The sequence below is a fragment of the Anarhichas minor genome, unplaced genomic scaffold (genome assembly GCF_050575085.1).
Source record: "Anarhichas minor isolate MPS153535 unplaced genomic scaffold, ASM5057508v1 ptg000136l, whole genome shotgun sequence".
NCBI classification, from domain to species: domain Eukaryota; kingdom Metazoa; phylum Chordata; class Actinopteri; order Perciformes; family Anarhichadidae; genus Anarhichas; species Anarhichas minor.
Genome location: NW_027466582.1, coordinates 927,452 through 949,058, shown reverse-complemented (window position 1 = coordinate 949,058; position 21,607 = coordinate 927,452). Strand labels below are relative to the sequence as shown.

Here is a 21,607-nt window from a genome sequence, read left to right as displayed (position 1 = left end):
AATTTTGAAATTTACAATCATACATTTAATGTATTATTGTTTCACTGTATGCTGCCTAACATGCTCATTCACTGCCTGTATGTCTATATTTTTTGCTCAAAATTTTACTCAATCCTAATCTTTTTATGTGTGCGACTACTTCTGCTCCACTTTATTCACTATGTAGGTGGTGTGGAACCAGCATATGCAGACTCAGCTGAAGAGCTCCTGGTGGGGTCTATGAAAGTGCCTATACTTATTGTCCCCAAGCTTGGGGGAGTCCCCTCCACAGGGATGGAGTGCCCACCCTTTCAGGACATAAAGGGGTCACACCACATGTTGGCATCACACGCTGGAAGAGCGCATTCACTGGATGACTCCCCTACCATCAAACAACGTTTGGCCCTGAGGCTGAATGAGAAAAAAGGTCAGGACTCTGAATCTGCCATGTCCCAGTCCTTGAACCTCCTCAGTCCTCACAGCAAAGGCAGCACAGACTCTGGCTACTTTTCACGCTCTGAGAGTGCAGAGCAGCAGATCAGCCCACCAAATACTAATGTCAAGACGTATGAAGAGATTATGTTTGGTCGGACTTGGTACTACCGACCCAACTCCAGATCAAGACAGTCTATCACAGTGGGCATGGCAGGTGCAGACCCCAGCTTAGCTAGCTTAAAGCAACCAGGTGCTATTCTGGACATGGGGAAGATAGCTGAGGATCATATCTGTTTCAGAGGTGATGTAGGAGTCTCTGGAGATCCCAAGCAGTATCCAACAGGACCCTGTCAAAGCAATACAGGGCTTCTGGAGCCACCATCAGATTCTGGGACATATGCTAGGAGTAACTCCATGCCAAACTCCTCCCCACCTAACCTCAGTGTCCCCCCTGCGATTCGAGGCAGTCACTCCTTCGATGAGATGATGACGTCGGATGATGTGTTTTACCCCCCAGGGCGTAGACTCAGAAGACAGGCTGCGTTTGAACATTCAGCCAATGAAGCTCATGTAGGAGAGGCCGAGGGCTATGGACACATGCCCAAGAATTTAGCTTCATCTCTGGGTATGAAGATTGGTGAGCGCAACCCAGGACTCCCAGAGCACATCGCCTACAGCCCATATGGTACTAAAGTTAGCATGTCAGAAATAGCCACAAGAAAAAGGAGGAAAGAGAAGAGTGTTGGGGATGAGGAGGATAGCCCTGGGCATTGTGACAGTAGCTGTAGTGGTTCAGTTGAGATGATAGGAGACTATGAGTTTAAACAAGGTAGTCTTGATGGGTCAAGAGCCACCCCAACAGGAAAAGGCTCCCTTCAGAGTGCTCACAGCCAGTCTGACAGCTTTGATACCTGTGCCAGCATGTGCTCTGAGGACATTGCATTATTTCATGACTCTGAGTGCAGGAAGGCAGCTGGGAATGTCATATCAGTCATCCAGCACACCAACTCACTCAGCCGGCCAAATTCCTTTGAGAAGTCAGAGTCTTTTGAGCAGCCAGGATATCAGCCTTCAGATAAAGCTCTATCTAGCCAGTACTCTGAACAGTCCGACACAGATATCTTTGAAGATGCTCTGAGTCCTGAATCTGCCCTCCTGAGGACAGAGAGCATGGAGCAGCAGCTGCAAAGCGACAGTGACCTGGCCTCCCTCTCATCTTCGTCAGCTGCAGCGTCACCTGGCCAGCCTTATCACATCCCACACAAGCTAGTGCGACAACCCAACATCCAAGTTCCTGAGATCAGGGTGACGGAGGAGCCAGACAAGCCTGAAAAAGATACAGAAGCTCCAATGACCAAGGAGCCGGAGAAGCAGCCGCAACATGTGGAGGAGTTCCAGCTGCCACAGAGGAGTGACACACTCGCCCAGATGCCATCGGAAAAGCTCCCACCCAAGAAGAAGAGGCTGCGCCTGGCGGATATGGAGCATTCATCAGGGGAATCGAGCTTTGAGTCCACCTGCACCAGCCTGTCTCGAAGCCCCAGTCAGGAGAGCAACCTGTCCCACTCCTCATCCTTCTCCATGTCCTTTGACAGAGATGAAGGCCTCAAGTCCGTCTCGCCCACCAAACAGGTACTCCAATTTATCTTAGCGACCCCTCCGGCAGTTTTAGCACAGTTTCCATAACATGCACTGCTTGCATTGGTCCCACAATAGTTATGGTACATTGTCATTACTGTTATGTAATTTGTCTATGTTGTCACACAGCACCTATAATACAGAGCTTATTCCCAATAAGTCCAAACTGACCAATTGTCTTGGTGATTCTGAACCAGGATGACTCGTTGGCATCTGGTGGTGGCCCTAAGCAGTCGGAGTTCCTGACGGTACCCGGCAGTGGTCATTCCAGCCACCAGCAGAGGGAGATGAGGAGGTCTTCATCGGAGCAGGCACCATGCACGCTGCCGACAGAGTTGCCTGAAATGCGCAGCAAATCATTTGACTATGGAAGCTTGTCCTCCTCCAGACAGGGAGAGATATACTCCAGTGCCTCTGCAATGAAGGATCGCCGGCGTGGATATCTTGTCCGACAGGTAGCGTAAAAAAAAAACGACTTACTATTGTAACTCTTAAAAAGAAATTGACTTGAAGTTTGTAGATTGTAGAGGGGAAATGGGGCTCAGTAAGGTCCAAGGCACCACGAGAAACTTTTGTTGTGTCACTTCATTCAAATTTCCTCACACTATCATCGCATAGCGATTGCACCTACATTTAGGCTTACATAGTATACGTCGTAAGTAGCACAGCATTTAATTTCATAACTGACCAGCTGTACTTCCATGCATTTTACAGGCTTCACTGAGTGTGTATCCAGAGGCAGTCATCCAGGAACCAGGGAGTGCTGAGATGTCAATTAAACAGGAGGTTGTTGAACATGGGGCATGGCCTGGCCCAACAGGATCCCCCCACAGCAGCAGCGATGTAACCAGTAGAACCAAGAGAGTTGGCAGTAGCACTGGTGGTAAGTTCAGCATTACAGCAGTTAGATAGTCATTTTGAATACTTCGCCAAAGCTTTTATTCAAATTGCAGTATCATGATAACATTTGTTGAGGTCTTTCTCTACTCAATAAACTAGGACCACATTCTCCCCACATGGGATTTATTTTGTAGGGTAGAATTTCATTTCAAAATACTTTACATACAATACATTCTTATGTTTTATGCACATTTGCAGGGTATCACCACCATCAGCATCACATCCAGCAGAGTATCAGTGAGGACAGCCTGCAGGACGAACCTCTTTTTGTCAGGTAAGGAAGTCTGGGTTTCCTTATGCAACCCTAAAACTACTAATAGCCCTTCTTATACAACTGTGATGGAATGAGCAAAATTCAAAACAAACGTTTTTGGTTTTTTTCCTTACTGCCAGTAATCTTTTAACTATTAGTAATTGCCCACTTCTCCAACTGGTTCTATTATTACAATATACTTTTTCATGTTACTTATAATACTTAATTTAAAGACAAATATGAGTATTCAACCTTTTCTCCACAATAGGTCCCATCAGCATCGCTTGCAGACCCAGGGCTCTTCATCTGAGGGAGAATATCAAGGCCATGAGGTCATGAATAAGGAAGTAATCCAGCAGTACCCGAGTGGTCCACCCTACCTTACCTACCAGCAACCCAGTCTGTTCTGGAGTCAGGAGGCCGGTCAGACACCCAGACAGCAGCTGACCCTTCAGGCCCAGCAGCAACTCCAAAAACTCCACATCAGATCACCAGGCTCCCTGTCTGGACACCCACTCCACAAACAACAACCACTTCACTCCCTGCAGCAAATTCATGATCAGCAGCCACACGATGGAAAATCTGAAAAGCCAAGCTCTCAAATATACCCTGCCTCTTTCTCATCTCGCAACTCTCCCCTGTCCCAGCAACAACAGCAAAACTTTGCTTCTCTTTCCTCCACTGCCTCCATGCTTCTGCAGCAGGTCCAACCAGTCTTTGCCACCCAGAACCTGGGCTCCCAGTCTTCGCTGCCTGGTATGCTGGTTCCTGTGCGGATCCAAACCCAAGTGCCATCATATGGTAGTGTTATGTACACCAGTGTTAGCCAGATGTCAGCCAGGCCAGGCGGTGCTGACAACAGCAACATGTCTCCTCCGGTTGTTGCTGTGAGTGTGAGCAAACCACCTGGAGGAATTGGAGGAGGCATAAGTGGGGCAGGTTTCAACCTATCACACTTCCTCGGACACACCGATGGTGCAACGCTGCGCTACCCACTCTGGAATGCTCCAGATTCACTACCAGAGCAACGCCTGAACACAGGGATCCCATTGTCACTAACATCAGGCACCATATCCACCACAGACGCCTCAGGATCTGGCGTCGGAGGCAGCAAGCGCATGCTTTCCCCCGCCAGCTCTCTGGAGCTCTTCATCGAGACTAAGCAGCAGAAGAGAGTGAAGGAGGAGAGGATGTATGGACAAATTGTTAAGGAGATGAGTGCAGTGGAGCTGAGTGGAACCGAAAGCGGTAACAAGCCTGAGAAGAGGCAGGGCAGAGGTCAGCGAGCGCGTCTGAAGAGCGAGGGCTCCATGGATGACTCCGAAAGGATGTCCTCTTCTCCTCCACTAAGTGACTTCCCCGTTGCCACCAAGATTGCCATTCCTGTCCGTTCCTCTGCCCCCCACCTTACTGATGTTCCCCGGGCCGAGAGCTTCACTCCTCCTCTCCAGATCGTCACAGACCGCTCCCCAGTTTCAGGTGGTCGGGACTCCCCAGAGGAGCTTGATGTGGACGACTCAGTCCCGGAGCCCAGCTCCAGCCCCCAGTCAATGGTTTCCTCCGACGATGCAGAGGACACTGACAACCCAAATCAGCCTGCTCCCAGTAAAATCCCTGTCAGCATGCTGGTTCAGCAAGCAGCCAACCAAAGCACAGTATTACCTGGAGCAGCGGGTCAACCTCTGCTACTCACGGATGTAGCTGACGTTCAGCAGTACCTCCAGTTCCCAAGCCTGCGCAATATGAGCAGGGTCAGCTGGTGTTTCCTGAACTACACAAAACCCAACAGTACCCAAACTGCCTTGCATAGCTCCGTCTACAGCTCGTGGTGTGTAAGCTCATACAACCCCAATCCTCTGAACCTCAGCACCAAGGCTGCGCTGGCCCTGCTGAGGTCCAAACAGAGGAGAAACACTGATTCTATGTACTCAACTGCAGCCATGTCGCCACCCAGCTCTGGAAAGTTGGTGTCATCTGTGGCCTGGAAGCTGAGGTTTGATCAGGTAATAAAATGCACAAACATATAAAGAAAATGACATATAAGTGTGCATGCATGGGTGCAAATACAGAGAAACACCAGCACAGGAAGTGTAAAAGGTTCCTTCTTATTCTCTCATCTCTCTAGTTGAAACCAGAGTTGATGCCAGTTGATGCCAGTAATTTCGGGAGGAAGATGAAGGGAGTGGTGTCGTGGGACCGTTCAAAGGAGGAGCAGGTGGAAAAAGAGGTCTCGGTCAAACAGTCCGCCACCGAACCGACCCGCATTAAGATCTTCGAAGGCGGGTACGTCCTGCAAATACACACAACAGTCCAACAACTTTGGTGCAATAAAGTGACTGAAATCCTTTCAATGTTGTGTAATATCAAAAGTATTCTAGCAACTGACGTGAATAGCACACATACTATTTGCTAGTTTTTGATGGTATTTTTGCCTGTTTGGGACATCTGAATGATAGAGCGTTTAAATTTCGTTCCTGCTGTTTGCCCTTTCACTGTACAGCCGATCACATCACACATATTATTCTAGAGTTTGTTTCATCGTTCCTTGGAGACCAGCGGGGTAAGAGCAGAGAGCAGATTGAAAGTCTATTACTGAAAGTCTATATGACGTCTATTTATTTTTCCGTGACTTGGAAAACTGCTAGAATTCAAATTGTTTGCTAAATAATTCAAACACCTAATAAGACTTGAAAGCCAATAATCAAAGGGAAAATGTACAAAGACAGCCTTACATCAAAATATTTATATAAATAAAGCTTTATGAATAGGTTCATATTTGGTATGATTGTATCAATGCTTTCCCAGACACAAATGCGACATCTTCATGATCCATGCCATAGAAATTTTCATTTCAGTCCCTTGTTTGGTTTCTTTGCATAGTAACTCAAAAGGACTCTCGGTCACATCTGTTGCACAGATAGCACTTTTGTTGAGGAATAATTGGTTAGATATTTACAGTGATTTGGATCTGGGATTCATAACATTGCCAGTTGAAACTGAAAAGGCTAGAGACCTCATTCCATTATGGGGCTTTTCTGAGATTCAATCAATCGTTTTAAAAGCAATGCTTGAGTGTGACAGCAAGCATGTTTTTGCTCCATCTTAGTAGTATATTCTATAGTAACATTTATATCCTTTTCACAGCAAGGTAAAATAAGATTTAAACTCTAAAACAGCATTTCAACTCAGCTCAAACCTCCCCCAAGGGAAAATACTCTATCTTTCATGAAAATCGGGCCGGTAGTTTTTTCGTTATCATATGGACAAACAGACGGACATAACCTCATTGGCGGAGGTAATGAAAGAAAAAGACAACGGTAAAGACGTAATAAGAAGAGGAGCGTGTCAAGAGGTAAAACTAAAGAAATAACCAACAGTAAAACCAGGTAATAACAAGTGTTATAAAGGTATTTAAGAGATGTAACTGAATCTATCAGCCTCAGATTCTGAGCCAAAGAGCTCCAGAGCTGAGATGCCTTCATGGCAGAAGCCTGTTCGTCTTTTGCTTTTTAACCGAGACTTAATTACAGTAAGAGAAACCAAAAGTGATGATCTCAGACTGAATATGAACTTCAGACACCTGGAATTCTCACTGCACAGCTGCTGCTCTTCCCCTCACAGAAACAAAACAACCAGGGCCTCAGACCAACACAATACTCAGCTGTCTGATTCTATCCTCACAGCTCAATATTCAACACAAGTTAACGTAGACCTTCATGTGAACTTCATCTGTTTCAGCGTGATTAATCGGAAAATCTTCTTAGGTATATATGAAAAAAAAAATCCTTTTACAACCTATTCTTTGGGCTTAATTTGTGCCTGTGAGAGTCAGGCCAAGAGCTCGAGCCCGGTAAACCCATCACAGGCTAACAACTTGAGCTGCATCGCTGTAATTGGACGTCGGCTTTCATTATTGTTGCTCTCACTTTTATAGACTGGTGTGAAGTGGGATCTGTCTCTCATTAGTTGTGTTTTAAAAGCTGTTTCACACTGTTTTTCTGACATCAGCATATTTATTTATTTTGTTTATTTTATTAAGAGAAATAGGACCAAAGAGATGTTTCATTAGATTTATTTCATATGTATTGTACTTTGTTGTATTTCACAACAAGTATCTCATTTATAATAACATAGTTTTAATTATTTTTAAGTTTTAGAACTTGATAATGACCTCAGAGCCTGACTGAAGTCTACATTTTAAAAAAGATTTTAAAGAAGAAGTTTATTTACTCTGGCAAGACTCAAAAATGGGAAATTAAACATGAGTTTGCAGTTTATTTCTACATGAGGTAAGAGAGGCCTGTTTTGCATCTAGCTTCCTAAACATCCAGTAAACCTAAGAAGACCTTGTAACTTTTCAGATGTTTGACTATATTGAGGCAAAGTTATTGTACAGCTATTTGTTGTTAGATGTAATGTTTAAAAGCTACTTTTGTATTTAGAGAAAGGGATTTGAAGAAAGACGGGTTTATAAAATTGTAAGATTGTATCCACAGATCTGGAGAAATACCAGAAGTAAAGAAGTCATCATTGCTGTGGTAGCATCAACAATAGACACAAAGTCACTACGACTCGCCACCTCAGTAATGGCGCCGCAGCTCGACGGTGGAACACACAAAACGGTTGCCCGATTCTTCTATGCATGAATAAATATTGTTATTGAAACTCAGGTATCATATTGGCATTAGTATTGAACAATTTTAAATGATACCCAGTCCTACTTGCAGAGATCTGTTGTGTGGTGAGATGTTTTTTCCTTTGACCAAGATGAGCCTTTTCCACGTCAAACATGGGCTGCCATTGTGTGACACTTAATAAAAGGTTTTGATTGATAGTAATGAAACCAAGAACATCCTTTGTTATTAATTATGATGTTATTAAAGTCACATAAAGCTTCTTGTCCACATACAAATCAGAGGAATTTGTCCTGCATTAAATGGTCCTCTAAGACATTCCTACAGTATCATGATGTTTTATAGTCTTACAGTAGAGCCAATAAGACCAAGGTTACTGAAAAACAGTGCAGACACACACACATGCAAATGCTCTCAGACACACACACACACACACACACACACATGCAGGGGAGTTATTAAATGCAGCAGACAGTGAAGTAATTCTCCTTTGTCCCCAAAGGACACTTTAGAAGAAATAAGTGGATAAAAGCATACAAACAGGGCAAACAGGCAAAGACACACACACACACACACACACACACATGCACTTACATAAACAGTGTGCATAAAAACAAAACAATTGATGCACAAAAACACACAGAAGTCGAAATCCACAAAGTGCAAGTTCTGGCGGAGAAAATATATCCATTTCTTCTTTGTGTCCCTTGAAAGTTTCAGTAGTTTTGAAAGAGAATCTGCTTCATGATCTTAGCGTGTGCTGTGACTAAAACCGAATAAAACAAAACAATTATATTTCATTTTCATAACTGGCCACAGCTGTGTAAACGTCTCGACTCAGACAAGCGTTCAGAGGTATTTCCCACTCCGCGGTGCAGTTGAAAGACAAATGTCCCCCTCGTTGACGCAGACGGATTGTTTGATGCACCTGATATTTGACCTCCTTTAACACATGAGGCCCTGAACTACCCATTGCTTAGTCCTCCAGCCGCTGCAGACGAGACCGGAAACTACACACTTCACCAGCCGTTTAAACTCTTTCACCACAAAGATGTGATGCTTCTCAGCAGAGAAAAGACAGACTAAATTTACCATCATTTGACTGGTGGTTGGTGGTAATTTCTCTCCATGACAGACAGACATGCACTGATCCTGCTGCCAAGTGTCCGCTGTTTCACTCGAAGCCTCTTTTGGGATAAAAAATCATGTCTGACAGTGATGGTTTTTTTTTTAAGTCTTGTAAAAGGATAAGTGTGGGACTGGAGGGAGGACTGTGGTTATCTGTTTTTAGAAAAAAGGAGCAGCATAAAGACTATGAACACAAAACCCAAGAGGTGGAATGCTTCATTGTTTCCTATTTTAGCTTCTGATCCCTTAAAACAAAGAAGTCTTTGCTGCAGTTGAATTATGTGTGTGTGGGTTATGACCAGGTCAACTAAAGAGGGATTCTGTTCCCTGTGTTTAATAGTTCTTAGAGGCTTGTACAGGTAGATGTCTCCAAGAGGAAAAGACTAAGAATAAAGGAACATCGGGAAAACGCATTATTATCTTGGGTGACGAATATGAATGTAATGCTATATCAGATTTTAGTTTACAACAAACATATCTGTGTGTATACCAGCCAATAAGAAACAAGAACATGCACTGTAGAAATGCCTAAAATATGTCTTTGGATTGATTCCTGCAGAGAGCACTGACAAAAACAGTTGTTGTGCAAAAAACAAAAAAATGTGATCGATATATTGTTAAATTATCTTTTATTAAATATCAAATATATGTATTGTCCTAAAAACACATTCAGTATCAGTTGGGTTTAATGTACTTGTAAGACGGAGAATCCCAGCCCCCAGGTTGGTGACTGCAGGCATAAAGTTTAAGATTTACCTTTTCAGGAGGTTCATATGCAAATGTCTAAGCATCGCCATTCATTCTTCGTTACTTGCGCTTTCTTCCAGGTATAAATCCAACGAGGACTATGTTTACGTTCGTGGTCGCGGTCGGGGGAAATACATCTGCGAGGAGTGCGGCATCCGCTGTAAGAAACCCAGCATGCTGAAGAAACACATCCGAACGCACACCGACGTCCGGCCGTACGTCTGCAAGTTCTGCAACTTCGCCTTCAAAACGAAAGGTAGGGCTTCTTTTCCAAGCTGCTTGTTTATGAATCTGAATGTGAGGTAGACTTGAACTTTATTTTCTCACTGCAGTCACCATTATGTAGAAGGATATTCTGTGCCATAATTAAACATGAGGTTTACAATTTTCATTGTTTCATACTCATTTGATGAATTTGCTCCCCATCAGGTTAGAAAACCCTTTAAAGAACCTTTTGATCATAATAGTCCAGTAAAACTTTGTTTATATCATATTTTTTAGGATGTTTGCAGCGTTTTAAGCAGATCATTAGTTGGAAAACTCAACATTAAAGCTTTAACTGAAGTAGTGAATCCGAAAAAAACAGAACTAAGTGGTTGAATGAATGAATAAAACATGCACAGAGGCTGTTTGTCTGTAGCTGTGGTCAAACAGGAACCTTCTTCATATCAGGGGCCCAATATGCTGACTCGCTGACATCTGATCTTTAATAAAAAAGCCATTATGTGCCTGATAGATTTTGAAACCTTAAACTCCCCTCTTTTAAACGTACAGAATGTTTCTGACCAAGAGTCCAGACCAGGTTGAGTCATTTTGTCATTAAATTACATTATGTATAAATTATATATAATTTGTAAATTGTAATTTTGTGGCCACGCTGCTTCTATTTCCATTTCACCCTCTTTCTTTGTCACTCTTGTAGCCAAACAAGCTCTGGTTTCCAGTAAGAGTTAGTCGAAAGGTCATTAAATGGTGCGTATGTGTGTGTGTGTGTTTTGTAGGAAACCTGACGAAGCACATGAAGTCTAAGGCTCATATGAAAAAGTGTCTGGAGTTGGGAGTCTCCATGTCTTCTGTTGAGGACACTGAGGCGGACGAAGGAGGTAGGAAACACTAAAACACAAGTGACTAAAACACACACGCACACATCCCTGTACTATCTTTGTGAGGACATTTACATAATGCATTCCCTCCAACCTTAACCATCACAACTAGGCTATACAGCGGTTTACCTCAGACAGACTGACAGTTGCTGCTCTGGGTCAAAAGGACCCTTTTGTTGAAAGAAGTGTTGCAACTGTCACAAATTTGCATTGCTTATGCATAGATTTGATGCAACCCTAACCTAAACCTAAAACCAAGTCTAAACTTTCAAACAGGCCTTTGAAGAGGCAAGGACCTGTCAAAATGTCCTCACTTTCCAAATGTGTCCTCACACAAGTCTAAAAGTCATTGGTCCTCACAAAGATAGATGTACAAGTACACACACACAACTGCAATTAGTGTGATGGAAAACAGAGCTCATCCTGACAGCCAGGACTCGTATCAAACAACCACACTCGACACACAAACCGCTTTAAAATAAAATAAAACATCCTTCCACCATTTGTTCGGAGTCTCTTGGTAGATTATTAAAATATTCCCATGAACAGTTTTAAAGCCACACTTTTTTTTTTCCTGCAGTTACAATAGCAAGAAACGTTTGCTGTTCTGCTTTACTGACTGGCTTCACGAGTTTTATTAAACCGAGAAGCGCGCCACCACATTAATCAGCTGATATGATATGAATAATCTGATTATTATTACTGGGGAAGATGTTGTGGGCTGAGAGGGATGAACGTGCTTTCCCATGAAACGTTCACAAATAATAAATCGCCATCGACCGTCTCTCGAGGCAGTGACGGACGCTGAACAGATGAGCATGGTTCTGGTGCCTCGTACATCTTTTGATAACTTTTATGATGAAGCTGGAAATAATGTAAAATTTGTTTTATATTTGTGGTCACCATTAACAAAAACCTGAAATTTGATAAGATTAATTAAATGTAATAAATTAAGTAATAAAATAATTGTGTCCTTTAACATAAGCTTTTAATTAGGTAGTTTATTCTGGAAATGTACGACTTACTGTGCAAATGAATTTAACTAGTGAATATAAATTTAAAAAAATTTAAAATTATAAAATATGTATCTTGTAAACTTATAGTGTTACTATAATGTTTTCGCCCATCATTATAACATAGTATTTATAAAAGTGTATCTTTTGTGTTTAACAGAGTAAATTATGATTTTTTTTACCTCACAACTACGTTGAAATTAACCTTTTAAAATCTTTTTAATTTCACCTTCATCACGTTACAAACCCAAGAGTCCCATGTTTATTTTTATTGCTGCACCGTTCCATCAAAGGGACGTGTTCCAAATGTCTCGTGCATCATCTTATTAATATTTGGCTGCTTTGGAAACTGGGGATCACCACGAAAATGTCAAATAAATGTCTGTGGGTTTGAACAGAGTTTAGTCACACAACATATGTTGTATTGGTTTATTCAGTCAATGGGTTTAAGGAGGTACGAATTACTAACGTTAGGTTGTCACGTTTGTAATCTCGATTGTTTATTTATAGCCTTTGATTTATAGGGCTCCCTTATATTTTATTTATACTCCTGGTTGTCTGAGATCTATAGGACATTGAAGCCTGCTGTACTTTACTGTTTGGCTAACCATGAGTCTGTCTACATAATTACCCAAAATGATATCTTCCAGGGAAGGAGCTTAATGTCATTTACATTGGACGTAGAGTTGTACCTGCTGGCAGGTGTTTCAAAATGAAAGTGAAGGTTTTGTTAAGACAAACTCACATTTTACCGTCACATTGTGCCAATGGCTGACTGGTAGCAGGAGGTCATTTTCCACCATTTAGACCACGAAATTAAATGTTACTTCAATTGACCCTGTGTGTGTGTGTGTGTGTTGGCTTGGCATTTAATTGGGACACAACCCACACACACACACACATGCAGTGTTTTGGGGAAAGAGAGATCTTTAGAAAGTCACTCGGTTAGTAATTGAGATGTAAACATTTGTGGTTCGTGGTTGTATATGAGAGACTAACTGGAAAAGTAGTCCGGTGTTAGCAGATCTGATTTCTGCTCATAGCAGTCGGGTGAATACAATTTAATAACTCCAAACGGTTTATGCTTCTCTACGCTGGAGGAAGTCCAGGAAAAGCAAATTAAACTGATGGAAAAAAAGAGTGATGTATATCATAAATAATTTTATATTTCTATGATTTTGACTTCTGGCTATTTTGAAACTGAAGAACTCGGAGCAGGTCAGGATTTGTGTGTATCTTCATCAACTTTGAGTCTTTTAATACAAAAGTCTCAACAATAGACCAACTTTTTTATTCCCAAAATTCCCCTTTTTGTCAGTTATCATCCAATCAGCTTCATTTTACAAGAGAGTCGGACCCACAGTGATGGTTGGTTACCTGCCAACAGTAACTGTGCTGCTACTGTACCATGAGACCCTGCCAACATTTGGCTGCAGTCCATCCTGTAGAAAAACCAAAGTGTCAAGGGTTTAGTCTCAAATAACTTTGTTTTATGTCTTTTGTATTTTATTGGTTTGAGCTGGTGGGAATGTGGTTTCAGTGGTTTTTAGTTTCACATCGAATCTCCTTCTGTTACCACATATTAATACAAACTGTTTCTCTCTCTCTCTCCACATGTCTCTTTCTTCTTCCTTTGTTTGGTGTTCGCTCCCCTTCTGCTTCTTCTTCCTTTTCTTCCACTTCCTCTACTTTACCGTTTCCTCCTTTTTTTCATTTGTTCTTCTTCCGCACCCTCCGCTTCCCTTTCTTCTTCTTCATCTTCGTCCCTCAATTATCATATTACCTCCCATTCTTCTTCTACTTCTTCTTCTACTTTCCTGCTCTTCTTCCTTTTTTGCTTCCTGTTTCCTTTCGTCTTCCTCGTTCTGCATATTCCTTTTCCTCTTCTTCGTCTGTCCCACTTCCTCTACTCTGTTCTGTCCTAACCTGCTTCATTGTCTCCTCCTACCCTCTTCTTTTTCTTCTTCTCTTCCAATCCCTCCATTTCCTCTTCTTCCTCCTCTCCTTCTTCGTACCCTCTGTTTTCCTCCTCCACCTCCTCCTCCTCCTCCTCTTCTAGATATCGGAGAGGAAGGCCAGAGGACAGAGAAGATGTCCAGAGGCTCCATGGCGGACCACCAGTTCTCAGACGCCGACGACTCAGATGGCGGGGAGGACGACGGCGACGAGGTGGACGACGACGATGACGAAGAAGACGACTACGACGGCGACTCCACCCCGAAGACCCGTTCGCGCTCCACCAGCCCGCAGCCCTACAGCCTGCCCTCCATGTCCATCACAGCCATGGCCTCCTCCTACCCGGCTCCTCACCTTTCTCATCACTCGGCGTCCGACCTCCTGGGCAACACCAACAAGCCTCCGCTGTTCGGCTACTTCACCACGGTACCGAGCATCCAGATCACTCCGCAGGCGCCGCCCAGCGACCACGGCCAGACGGAGTACCACCGAGGCCTGCAGAGGGCGCTGGGCAGCAGGCTGCTAGCTCCACCCTCCTCCTCCTCCATGGACGACGACCTCCCCGTCCCATCCCCGGACCTCTCCTCCCCGTCCTCCCGCCTGTCTTCACCCGGGCTGGACCACTCCGGCTGCCCGTCCCCGATCTCCCCTTCGTCCTCACCTTCAGCACGCCGATACCTCTCCCCGCGTCGCGACCTCTCGCCCCGCGCCAGACACCTCTCACCCCGACGGGACCTCTCTCCTCTTCGTCACATCTCACCGAAGAGGGACCTGGGGGTGGGAGGGGGATACAGGCGAGACCTCTCCCCCAGGAGGGGACACCTCTCGCTGCTCTCCCCTCTCTCTCGGCCCACGTCTCCGGCGGGAAGAGACTACAAGCGTGACCTTTCACCACGAGGCCGCCACAAGGCGATGATCCGGCCTGTTTCACCTCGCCGAGGCCTCCACCAACACCTCCACCACCAAAGGTGAGTCGAGGGGATGTGTCTGACGGAGGTTTCATTATGTCTATGAAACGTCTTCAGCAACGTCCAAATAACAGGACAGCTTAACAATATTTAAGTTATATCTTTATTCTTCAATTCACAATAACATCAAGCCAGGCTTCATGTTTATCACACCCTCATTTAAAGTACTGCAGGTTGAATCTGGTAAAAAATAACGAACAAACATAACGTAAAAAAATAAAGCATATTTCAAAGTGTCAAGATCAGTGATGCAAGACTTAATCTTGTAATAGCCTAATTTAACAATGTTTTTTAACAGTGTGTAGGAATTAGGGGGATTTATTGGCATAAAATGTAATATGATGTTCATAACTATGTTTTCATTTGTGTATAACCACCTGAAATTAAGAATCATTATGTTTGCGTTGGCTTAGAATGAGCCGTTTATATCTACATAGGGAGCAGGTCTGTGTTTCTACGGTAGCCCAGATTGGACAATCTAAACATTGGTGACATAAAAACGTAAAAAAAAGGCTTTCTGAAGAGCCAGTGTTTGGATTGCCACCGTAGTTCTTCGACACGCTTGGAAAAGGGAGGAGTGATTGCAAGAGTATTCAGTTGGTTGCAATCTACAACCTCACCACTAGATGCCACTAAACCCTCCACACTGCTCCTTTAAGTTTTGTACCTAATGTGCTATTTTGACTTTGCTATGTGACCACCAGCCAGCAGAGTGGATCGCGGGGCCTCAGGACGGGTCACCAGGGTGGCGTGCTCGGTCAGGCGGAGCTGGGACGACGCCGAACCAGCTCGGAGATGGAAACGGTAAGAGTCCGAAAAACTCCTAAATTAAACACTCTATCGTCGAATCTGAATAAATCACGCTATCATTTGTTTTATTCATATCTGTTCCCTTTAATGTGCCAACCAGCTTTTCTCATTTTTTTGGTTCAGATGAAAGTTTTTGTTATAAACTGTGGATTGGATTATATTATACAATATTTTTGAAAAGCCTTCGTTTGTCTTTTTGTAACAGAAGCAGCAGAAAATCCCCACTTAGTCGTTATATCCACATTACGAATGATTATTTATCAAATATCTCGTGTGAATATTTTGTGAAGGCACCAATAGTCAACCCGATAATATTGTCGCCATATCGATATCAACTTATTTGGGAATAAATATCGTGATGGTTGTTTTTCTCAATATCGCTGACAGAAAAGCTTTATTTTGAAAGTTGAAGTTAAACCTTAGACTGTATATAAGAAGTGGACGCCTTTAGTTAGACGTTTAGGACGTCGCCATCTTGGCTTTTTGCAACCAGTGAACAGGAAGTGACCATATCTGGACTGAGGAGGAGTGACGTAGAGACGCCGTATGCATCTCTGGTAGAGACCTGTCAATCCCCGTGTAGCCCCGCCCTAAAGCATCCCCTGCTTTATGGTCTGTGTGACTCTAAATGGACCATAATGTACTAAATGAACATCATGCTGTATTGAAGAAGACTTGAAACTAGAGATTGAGACCATAAACTCATGTTTACAATGTTTACTGAGGTAATAAATCAAGAGAGAAGTAGAGTCATTTTCTCATAGACTTCTATACAACCAGAGGAGTCGCCCCCTGGTGGACACTAGAGAGAATGCAGCTTTAACACATGAAGCTTTGACTTCACATTTCAGAACCAGAAGTTGCCTTCTGTGTGAACCCTGACTTTGTCAGCAGGGTTGGAGTTTTCACAGTTTTCCACTCCACTTCATACAACATTTAGGTGCTCGAGTGTGATTTAGTAAACTTTGTGACACTCATGCTGTGGTCTACCTGGAGCAGAGATGTGGGGAAAAGGACGGAGAGAAGAGAGAAAAAAATAAAAATGAAAGAGGGAGCAGAGAAGGAAAGCGTCTGGCAGACGGAGCAGAAACATTCAGAGAGGATGAGGGAATAAAGAGCGAGTCAGATAGACTGAGTGCGTTAGAGAGAGGGATGATTGAAGATAGGGCTGCTGGGTTTTGGTGGTAATGGGATCTTGGCCGGCGTCGGTGTGGTTAATAACACGGCTGTTTTTCTTCTTAAGAGCCCTACTTCAAACTCTGGCTTCTGCTGCTGGTCCCACTTCAACAAAGCGTGAAGCGGAGAGTGAGACTGGCTCGGCTTTGATAACCGACCGGTCTCCAAATGATAGATTAATGTTTTAACAGCCATTACTCAGGCATAAGGAGTTTGCCTTCATGCTTCGTATTTGTTTTTCTTACCAACACCTGCCGGCCAGAACAACCGCACATTTCTGTTTGAGCACTTTTCATCAAGGCTTATTCATTTATTTCGTGACTAAATATTTGGTTTTCTATTGCGTAGCCTCAAATGTGTGTTTATTGTAACTAGTGCTGTGCAATGAGTGTGTGTGTGTGTGTGTGTGTGTGTGTGTGTGTGTGTGTGTGTGTGTGTGTGTGTGTGTGTGTGTGTGTGTGTGTGTGTGTGTGTGTGTTTGACATCAAATTTTAAATGAACAGAGAGGATGAGAACCCGTTTCACTGGTTCATGATTGATGCTCATCTCTTCTTCCAGGAACATTGTCTGGTCTCATCGTCAGCAGGGGAACGGGACCAGTCCAGCCCACCTCACCAAGTCCTGTTCAGCCACCTCCCTCTTCACTCCCAACTCCAGGTATTATTCTTTTTCATTTAATTATTTCATTTATTTCTACCTGTTATATTTTCTTTTGTAAAATTCTTTAAATAATTTTATGAAATTTATTTTCTTTTGTTACTTCATTTTATTTTGTATTTATGACGTGTTTTTTTTATCTGATTTGCTTTCATATACATGATTTGTTCTATTTATTTATTATTAATTTTGTTAATTTTTGATTTATATGTTTTGTGCGTAGTTTGAGAAGTTTGTAGCTATTTTATATATTTCATTGGATTTTATTTTATGAAGCACTTCATAGAAAATGAATAAAGAAGGATGTGTTTGCACATCGTTTGCACTTTAAACATTTTTTGCAGGTCTGTTGAGCAAAATAAGTCACACACAATTAATTAACAGATCATTTTAATAACAGTAGTGTGAAAGTACATATTTTATATTTTATTCAATAGAGCTCAATGGCACAGAGGAGGAAGGTGTTCGCATAAGGAAGATAATTACCAGACTCTTTTAACATATAACTCAAACAATAACTTTCATTTCAGGTGCGTTCGCCGTTCCCAATGATCCCCATCGGAGGGATCCAGATGGTACACTCCCTCCCCACCTCCGTCACCTCCCCTCTGGGCCAGCAGGCGGCGCAGCAGAGCGCGTCCCGCCTGCTGCTGCAGAAGAGCACATCGGAGGACTCCACCACCAGCGAGGCCGCCTCCCCTCATTTCACCTCCTTCCCTGAAAGGGGAGCTCGAGGAGGAGGAGGAGGAGGCGAGAGGCTGAGGGAGTCGACTTCCCCTCACCCCTCATCGCAGGAGAGGGAAGGAGGAGGAGGAGGAGTGAGGCGGGAGCAGGAGGAGAGCATCCAGACATGCACCAAGGCCATCGCTTCGCTCTGCATCGAGTCGGAGGAGCTCGCCGAGCGAGGAGGAGGAAGAACTTTTTCCTCTCCCTCTGCGTCGTCCAACGACTCCCAACATCCGCATCGCTCGCCGTCCATCTCCATGTCGCCGCCATCTCCTCACCCTTCGCTCTCTCCCCCACAAGGTCCCGGGATTCAGCACTTTAGCGGCCTGGAGGTCAGGCCTCACCACCCGTCAATCCCCGCCTCCCCTCATCCCTCCTCCCCCTCTCCCTCCTGCTCCTCATCCTCCTCCTCCTCCTCTCCTCACCCTCACAGCCCCGCACCGGAAACCCTCCATCCTCCAACAGCGTCCAGACTTCTCAAGCCGGAGAGAGACGGGGGAGCAGAAAGCACAAAGAGAAGCAGAGACGTGTCGTAGGGCTGCAGGCGGAGAACACGAGCAGGAGGAACGATGGATTTCATTTCTGTTTTTGGATAATAGGAAGGGATGAAGTGCAACAGAGAGAGGAAAAAACATGACTTTTGCACACATATTCTACTTCAGTTTATACATACAAACTCTCTCTCTCTCTCAACATGAACACAAATACATGCATACAAAGACAAACAGCTATGGTCAAAATACAAAACGGACTAAAACACAAATGGACTCCTGCAGTTGTAATGTTTGTGTGCAGCGTGGCTGCTCTAACCGGGGCCTGCTCTCTTATTTAAGGACTCTGAGAGAGGATCTGCATTCGGTCACACATGTACGGTGACTCCCACCAACACGAGCCCGACCAAAATCTGCTCGAATAAATTAAAGGACTGTGGTTTAAGCGGTACGTTAAAGAGAAAAGTTTAAAAAAGAAGAAATCTGACAGCTACGTGTGTGCCTTTTCTTTCATCTGTTTTTGTTTGTTTGTCTTTTGCTTATATTCTTATAAGCAAACAAAGCAGGAAGGTAAATGTAAATACAATACTATCACGTATCAGCTTTGTAATAAATGCAATCCCTCCCCCTCTCCTCCCCCTCCCTCCCCCCCCCCCTCCTCCTGTGTTTCTTTTCTTTTTGGACACCTTAAAGTCTCGACAAGCGATGTGAAGTTATGGATATTACTATTACGTACGGTTGCACTAAAACATATTTTTATATGAGTGAAATTTTAAAAATGGCTTTTTTTGTGTACAGCAGCAGTTCTATAATACTATTTATTATTGTTACCATGTTTCATAAATTGTACATTTTTTCTTAAATGTCGTGGAAGCCTTTTTCTACGTAGAGCACACGGGGGTTTTGCTACGGCTTACGTTAGGGCGAGGATATGTACACTGTAATATGGCTTTATATGTTAGACCTATTTATATACGTCTGAGTGAGCCCCCTCTACTTGGAGCTATATACACATAGAAGTAAGATTTAGCAGAATATTTACCCAGCATATGAATACAGTATATAGAATCTATCAACCTGTCTCTCTATCTATCTGTCTATCTATCTATCTGCACTTAACATTTAGAATGACATTCACATTAAGGTTATGGTAGTTTGCTTGTACATTTTCTCTGCTGCTCTTTGCCTCCTTGTCCCTGGTTGTGATTTGATCTTGTTTTTTATTCACTTTTCGTGGTATTATTTCCCCTTTTTGTTTTTTTTGTACGATGCACAGACTTGCTCTCAGCATTAAGTGAATGAACATGCCTTCTGCATTGCGCCGTGGCATTCTGCTCAATTGTTGTTGTGTTTTTTTTTTAACCCACACACCGCCACCTCCACACACACACACACACACACACGAATATCGATGTGACGCAGGTTTCAAAGTAGCCCCACTTTCTGAAGAACAACTTGAATCCTGTTTTAATCGCCGGATACCTGAACGGGGAAAACATTCCAGTCCATGTAAATATTCAGACCCCCCCCCCCCCCCCCGAACACACGCATTTTATTTTGGCATTGATGCACATTGTGGCAATCAACTCACCGACACTCTTATTTAATGGCTTTATTTTTTGGGGGACGCGTATACAAACAGACACCAAACTCTCTGACAAATGCACCTTATATTTAGGACCTCTGCTATGGAAGGTCCCGGCACTCTGATCCGCTGTTCTTCTTTTTGCAGCAAACTTTGATTGAGATGGACGTGTTTAGAAGGAGAACTGTTCTGCACTCTGAACCCCAAAACTGTCAAAAAAATGAATCCTAATAATACATTTTACTGGTTGTGACATTGAGGCTTTTTCTGCACTGCTTTTTATTTTTTTTATTGTATTTGACCCTTCTGCGACCCCTCCTCCTCTCCTGGACATCCCTTTTTGTAGCTAAGCAATATTTAGCCAAAACTCTGCTCACCAGCGGGGAGTGTGTATTTGTTGCAAGGCAACAACAAGCGTTCTTAAAAATCCTAAAATCAGGATGAGGAGGGACGGCTGGAGGACTTTTGTGACAGTTTTGGGCGGAGTCGGGCCGGCTGCAATGTGAGTGTGTATCTCTGTATTCTGTATCGGTGTGTATTCAGACCAGTATATCCTCTTCTTACGACTTTTTTCTATTTTGGATCCTCCCTCTGTTATGTACACTTATCATGACGACAATGATGTCTTTAAAAAAAGTCTCTCTCTCTCTCTCAAAGATATCAAAGCACAAGTCATTGTATAGAAATGACAACGATACAAAAAGAAAAAGGACAAAAAAAAAGGTAAACGTGCATATAAAAGGGTAACTTTTGTGATGGTGTTCTGTGGAATTAATACATATATCATGTATGACCCCAGTTGCAACAAGGAATCGCAGTAGAAGTGGAAAAAATGGATTGTTGTTTTCAAATAAATATGAATAGAATAATGTTTTTGTCTGCGCTCATTTTATTGATGAAAATGTATATTTTGTTCAAAAAAATGTCATGATTTAACAAGAACGTCACCAAAGTATTTGTGCTACACTATTTTTCACTAATAGCAATAACGTACAATTACATGCAGGCGCTATTGTAGTACCAGTAGTAGTCGAAGTAAGAGTACTAGAAGCAGTAAAGGCAGCTGTGATTGGAGCAGATGTAGTACTACTGGCTTAAATAGTTCGAACTAGTAGTTGAACATTCACAAGATTCATTGATATTAGACGTTTATTTATGTATCTACATATTATTTGTACTAAATGACAAGCAATAATTGTTCATTTTGAGTATTTTTTGTGAACAAAACTGATGCATTTCTTATATTTTAAGATACTGAGGAACTTATCGGTTTGCCACGTGCAGCTGTCCCAGTTTAAGCCTTTATTTAATTTATTGAACCTTTATTAATCCAGGTAAACTCATTTAGATCTTTTACTTAAGTGACGGCACTTCCATATTCATTTGAACCCAAACGACGATCTTTTAC

At 43.1% G+C, this 21,607-nt stretch overlaps 1 protein-coding gene across 10 annotated transcripts in view; it reads left to right on the top strand.

Annotated features, from left to right (window-relative positions):
* The window catches only part of hivep2a (HIVEP zinc finger 2a), a 106,339-nt gene extending 85,271 nt beyond the window's left edge, over positions 1-21,068 (top strand). For all 10 annotated transcript variants that reach the window (XM_076084639.1, XM_076084642.1, XM_076084641.1 and 7 more), the window contains 12 exons: positions 167-2,046; positions 2,250-2,507; positions 2,767-2,935; positions 3,151-3,226; positions 3,474-5,208; positions 5,331-5,488; positions 9,795-9,970; positions 10,716-10,817; positions 13,890-14,754; positions 15,459-15,558; positions 17,299-17,397; positions 17,928-21,068. In XM_076084639.1, coding sequence (XP_075940754.1) covers positions 167-2,046; positions 2,250-2,507; positions 2,767-2,935; positions 3,151-3,226; positions 3,474-5,208; positions 5,331-5,488; positions 9,795-9,970; positions 10,716-10,817; positions 13,890-14,754; positions 15,459-15,558; positions 17,299-17,397; positions 17,928-18,659 — 6,350 coding nt within the window. In that variant the 3' untranslated portion in view covers positions 18,660-21,068. The remainder of the gene's footprint in view (positions 1-166; positions 2,047-2,249; positions 2,508-2,766; positions 2,936-3,150; positions 3,227-3,473; positions 5,209-5,330; positions 5,489-9,794; positions 9,971-10,715; positions 10,818-13,889; positions 14,755-15,458; positions 15,559-17,298; positions 17,398-17,927) is intronic.
* Positions 21,069-21,607: the final 539 nt, after the last annotated feature.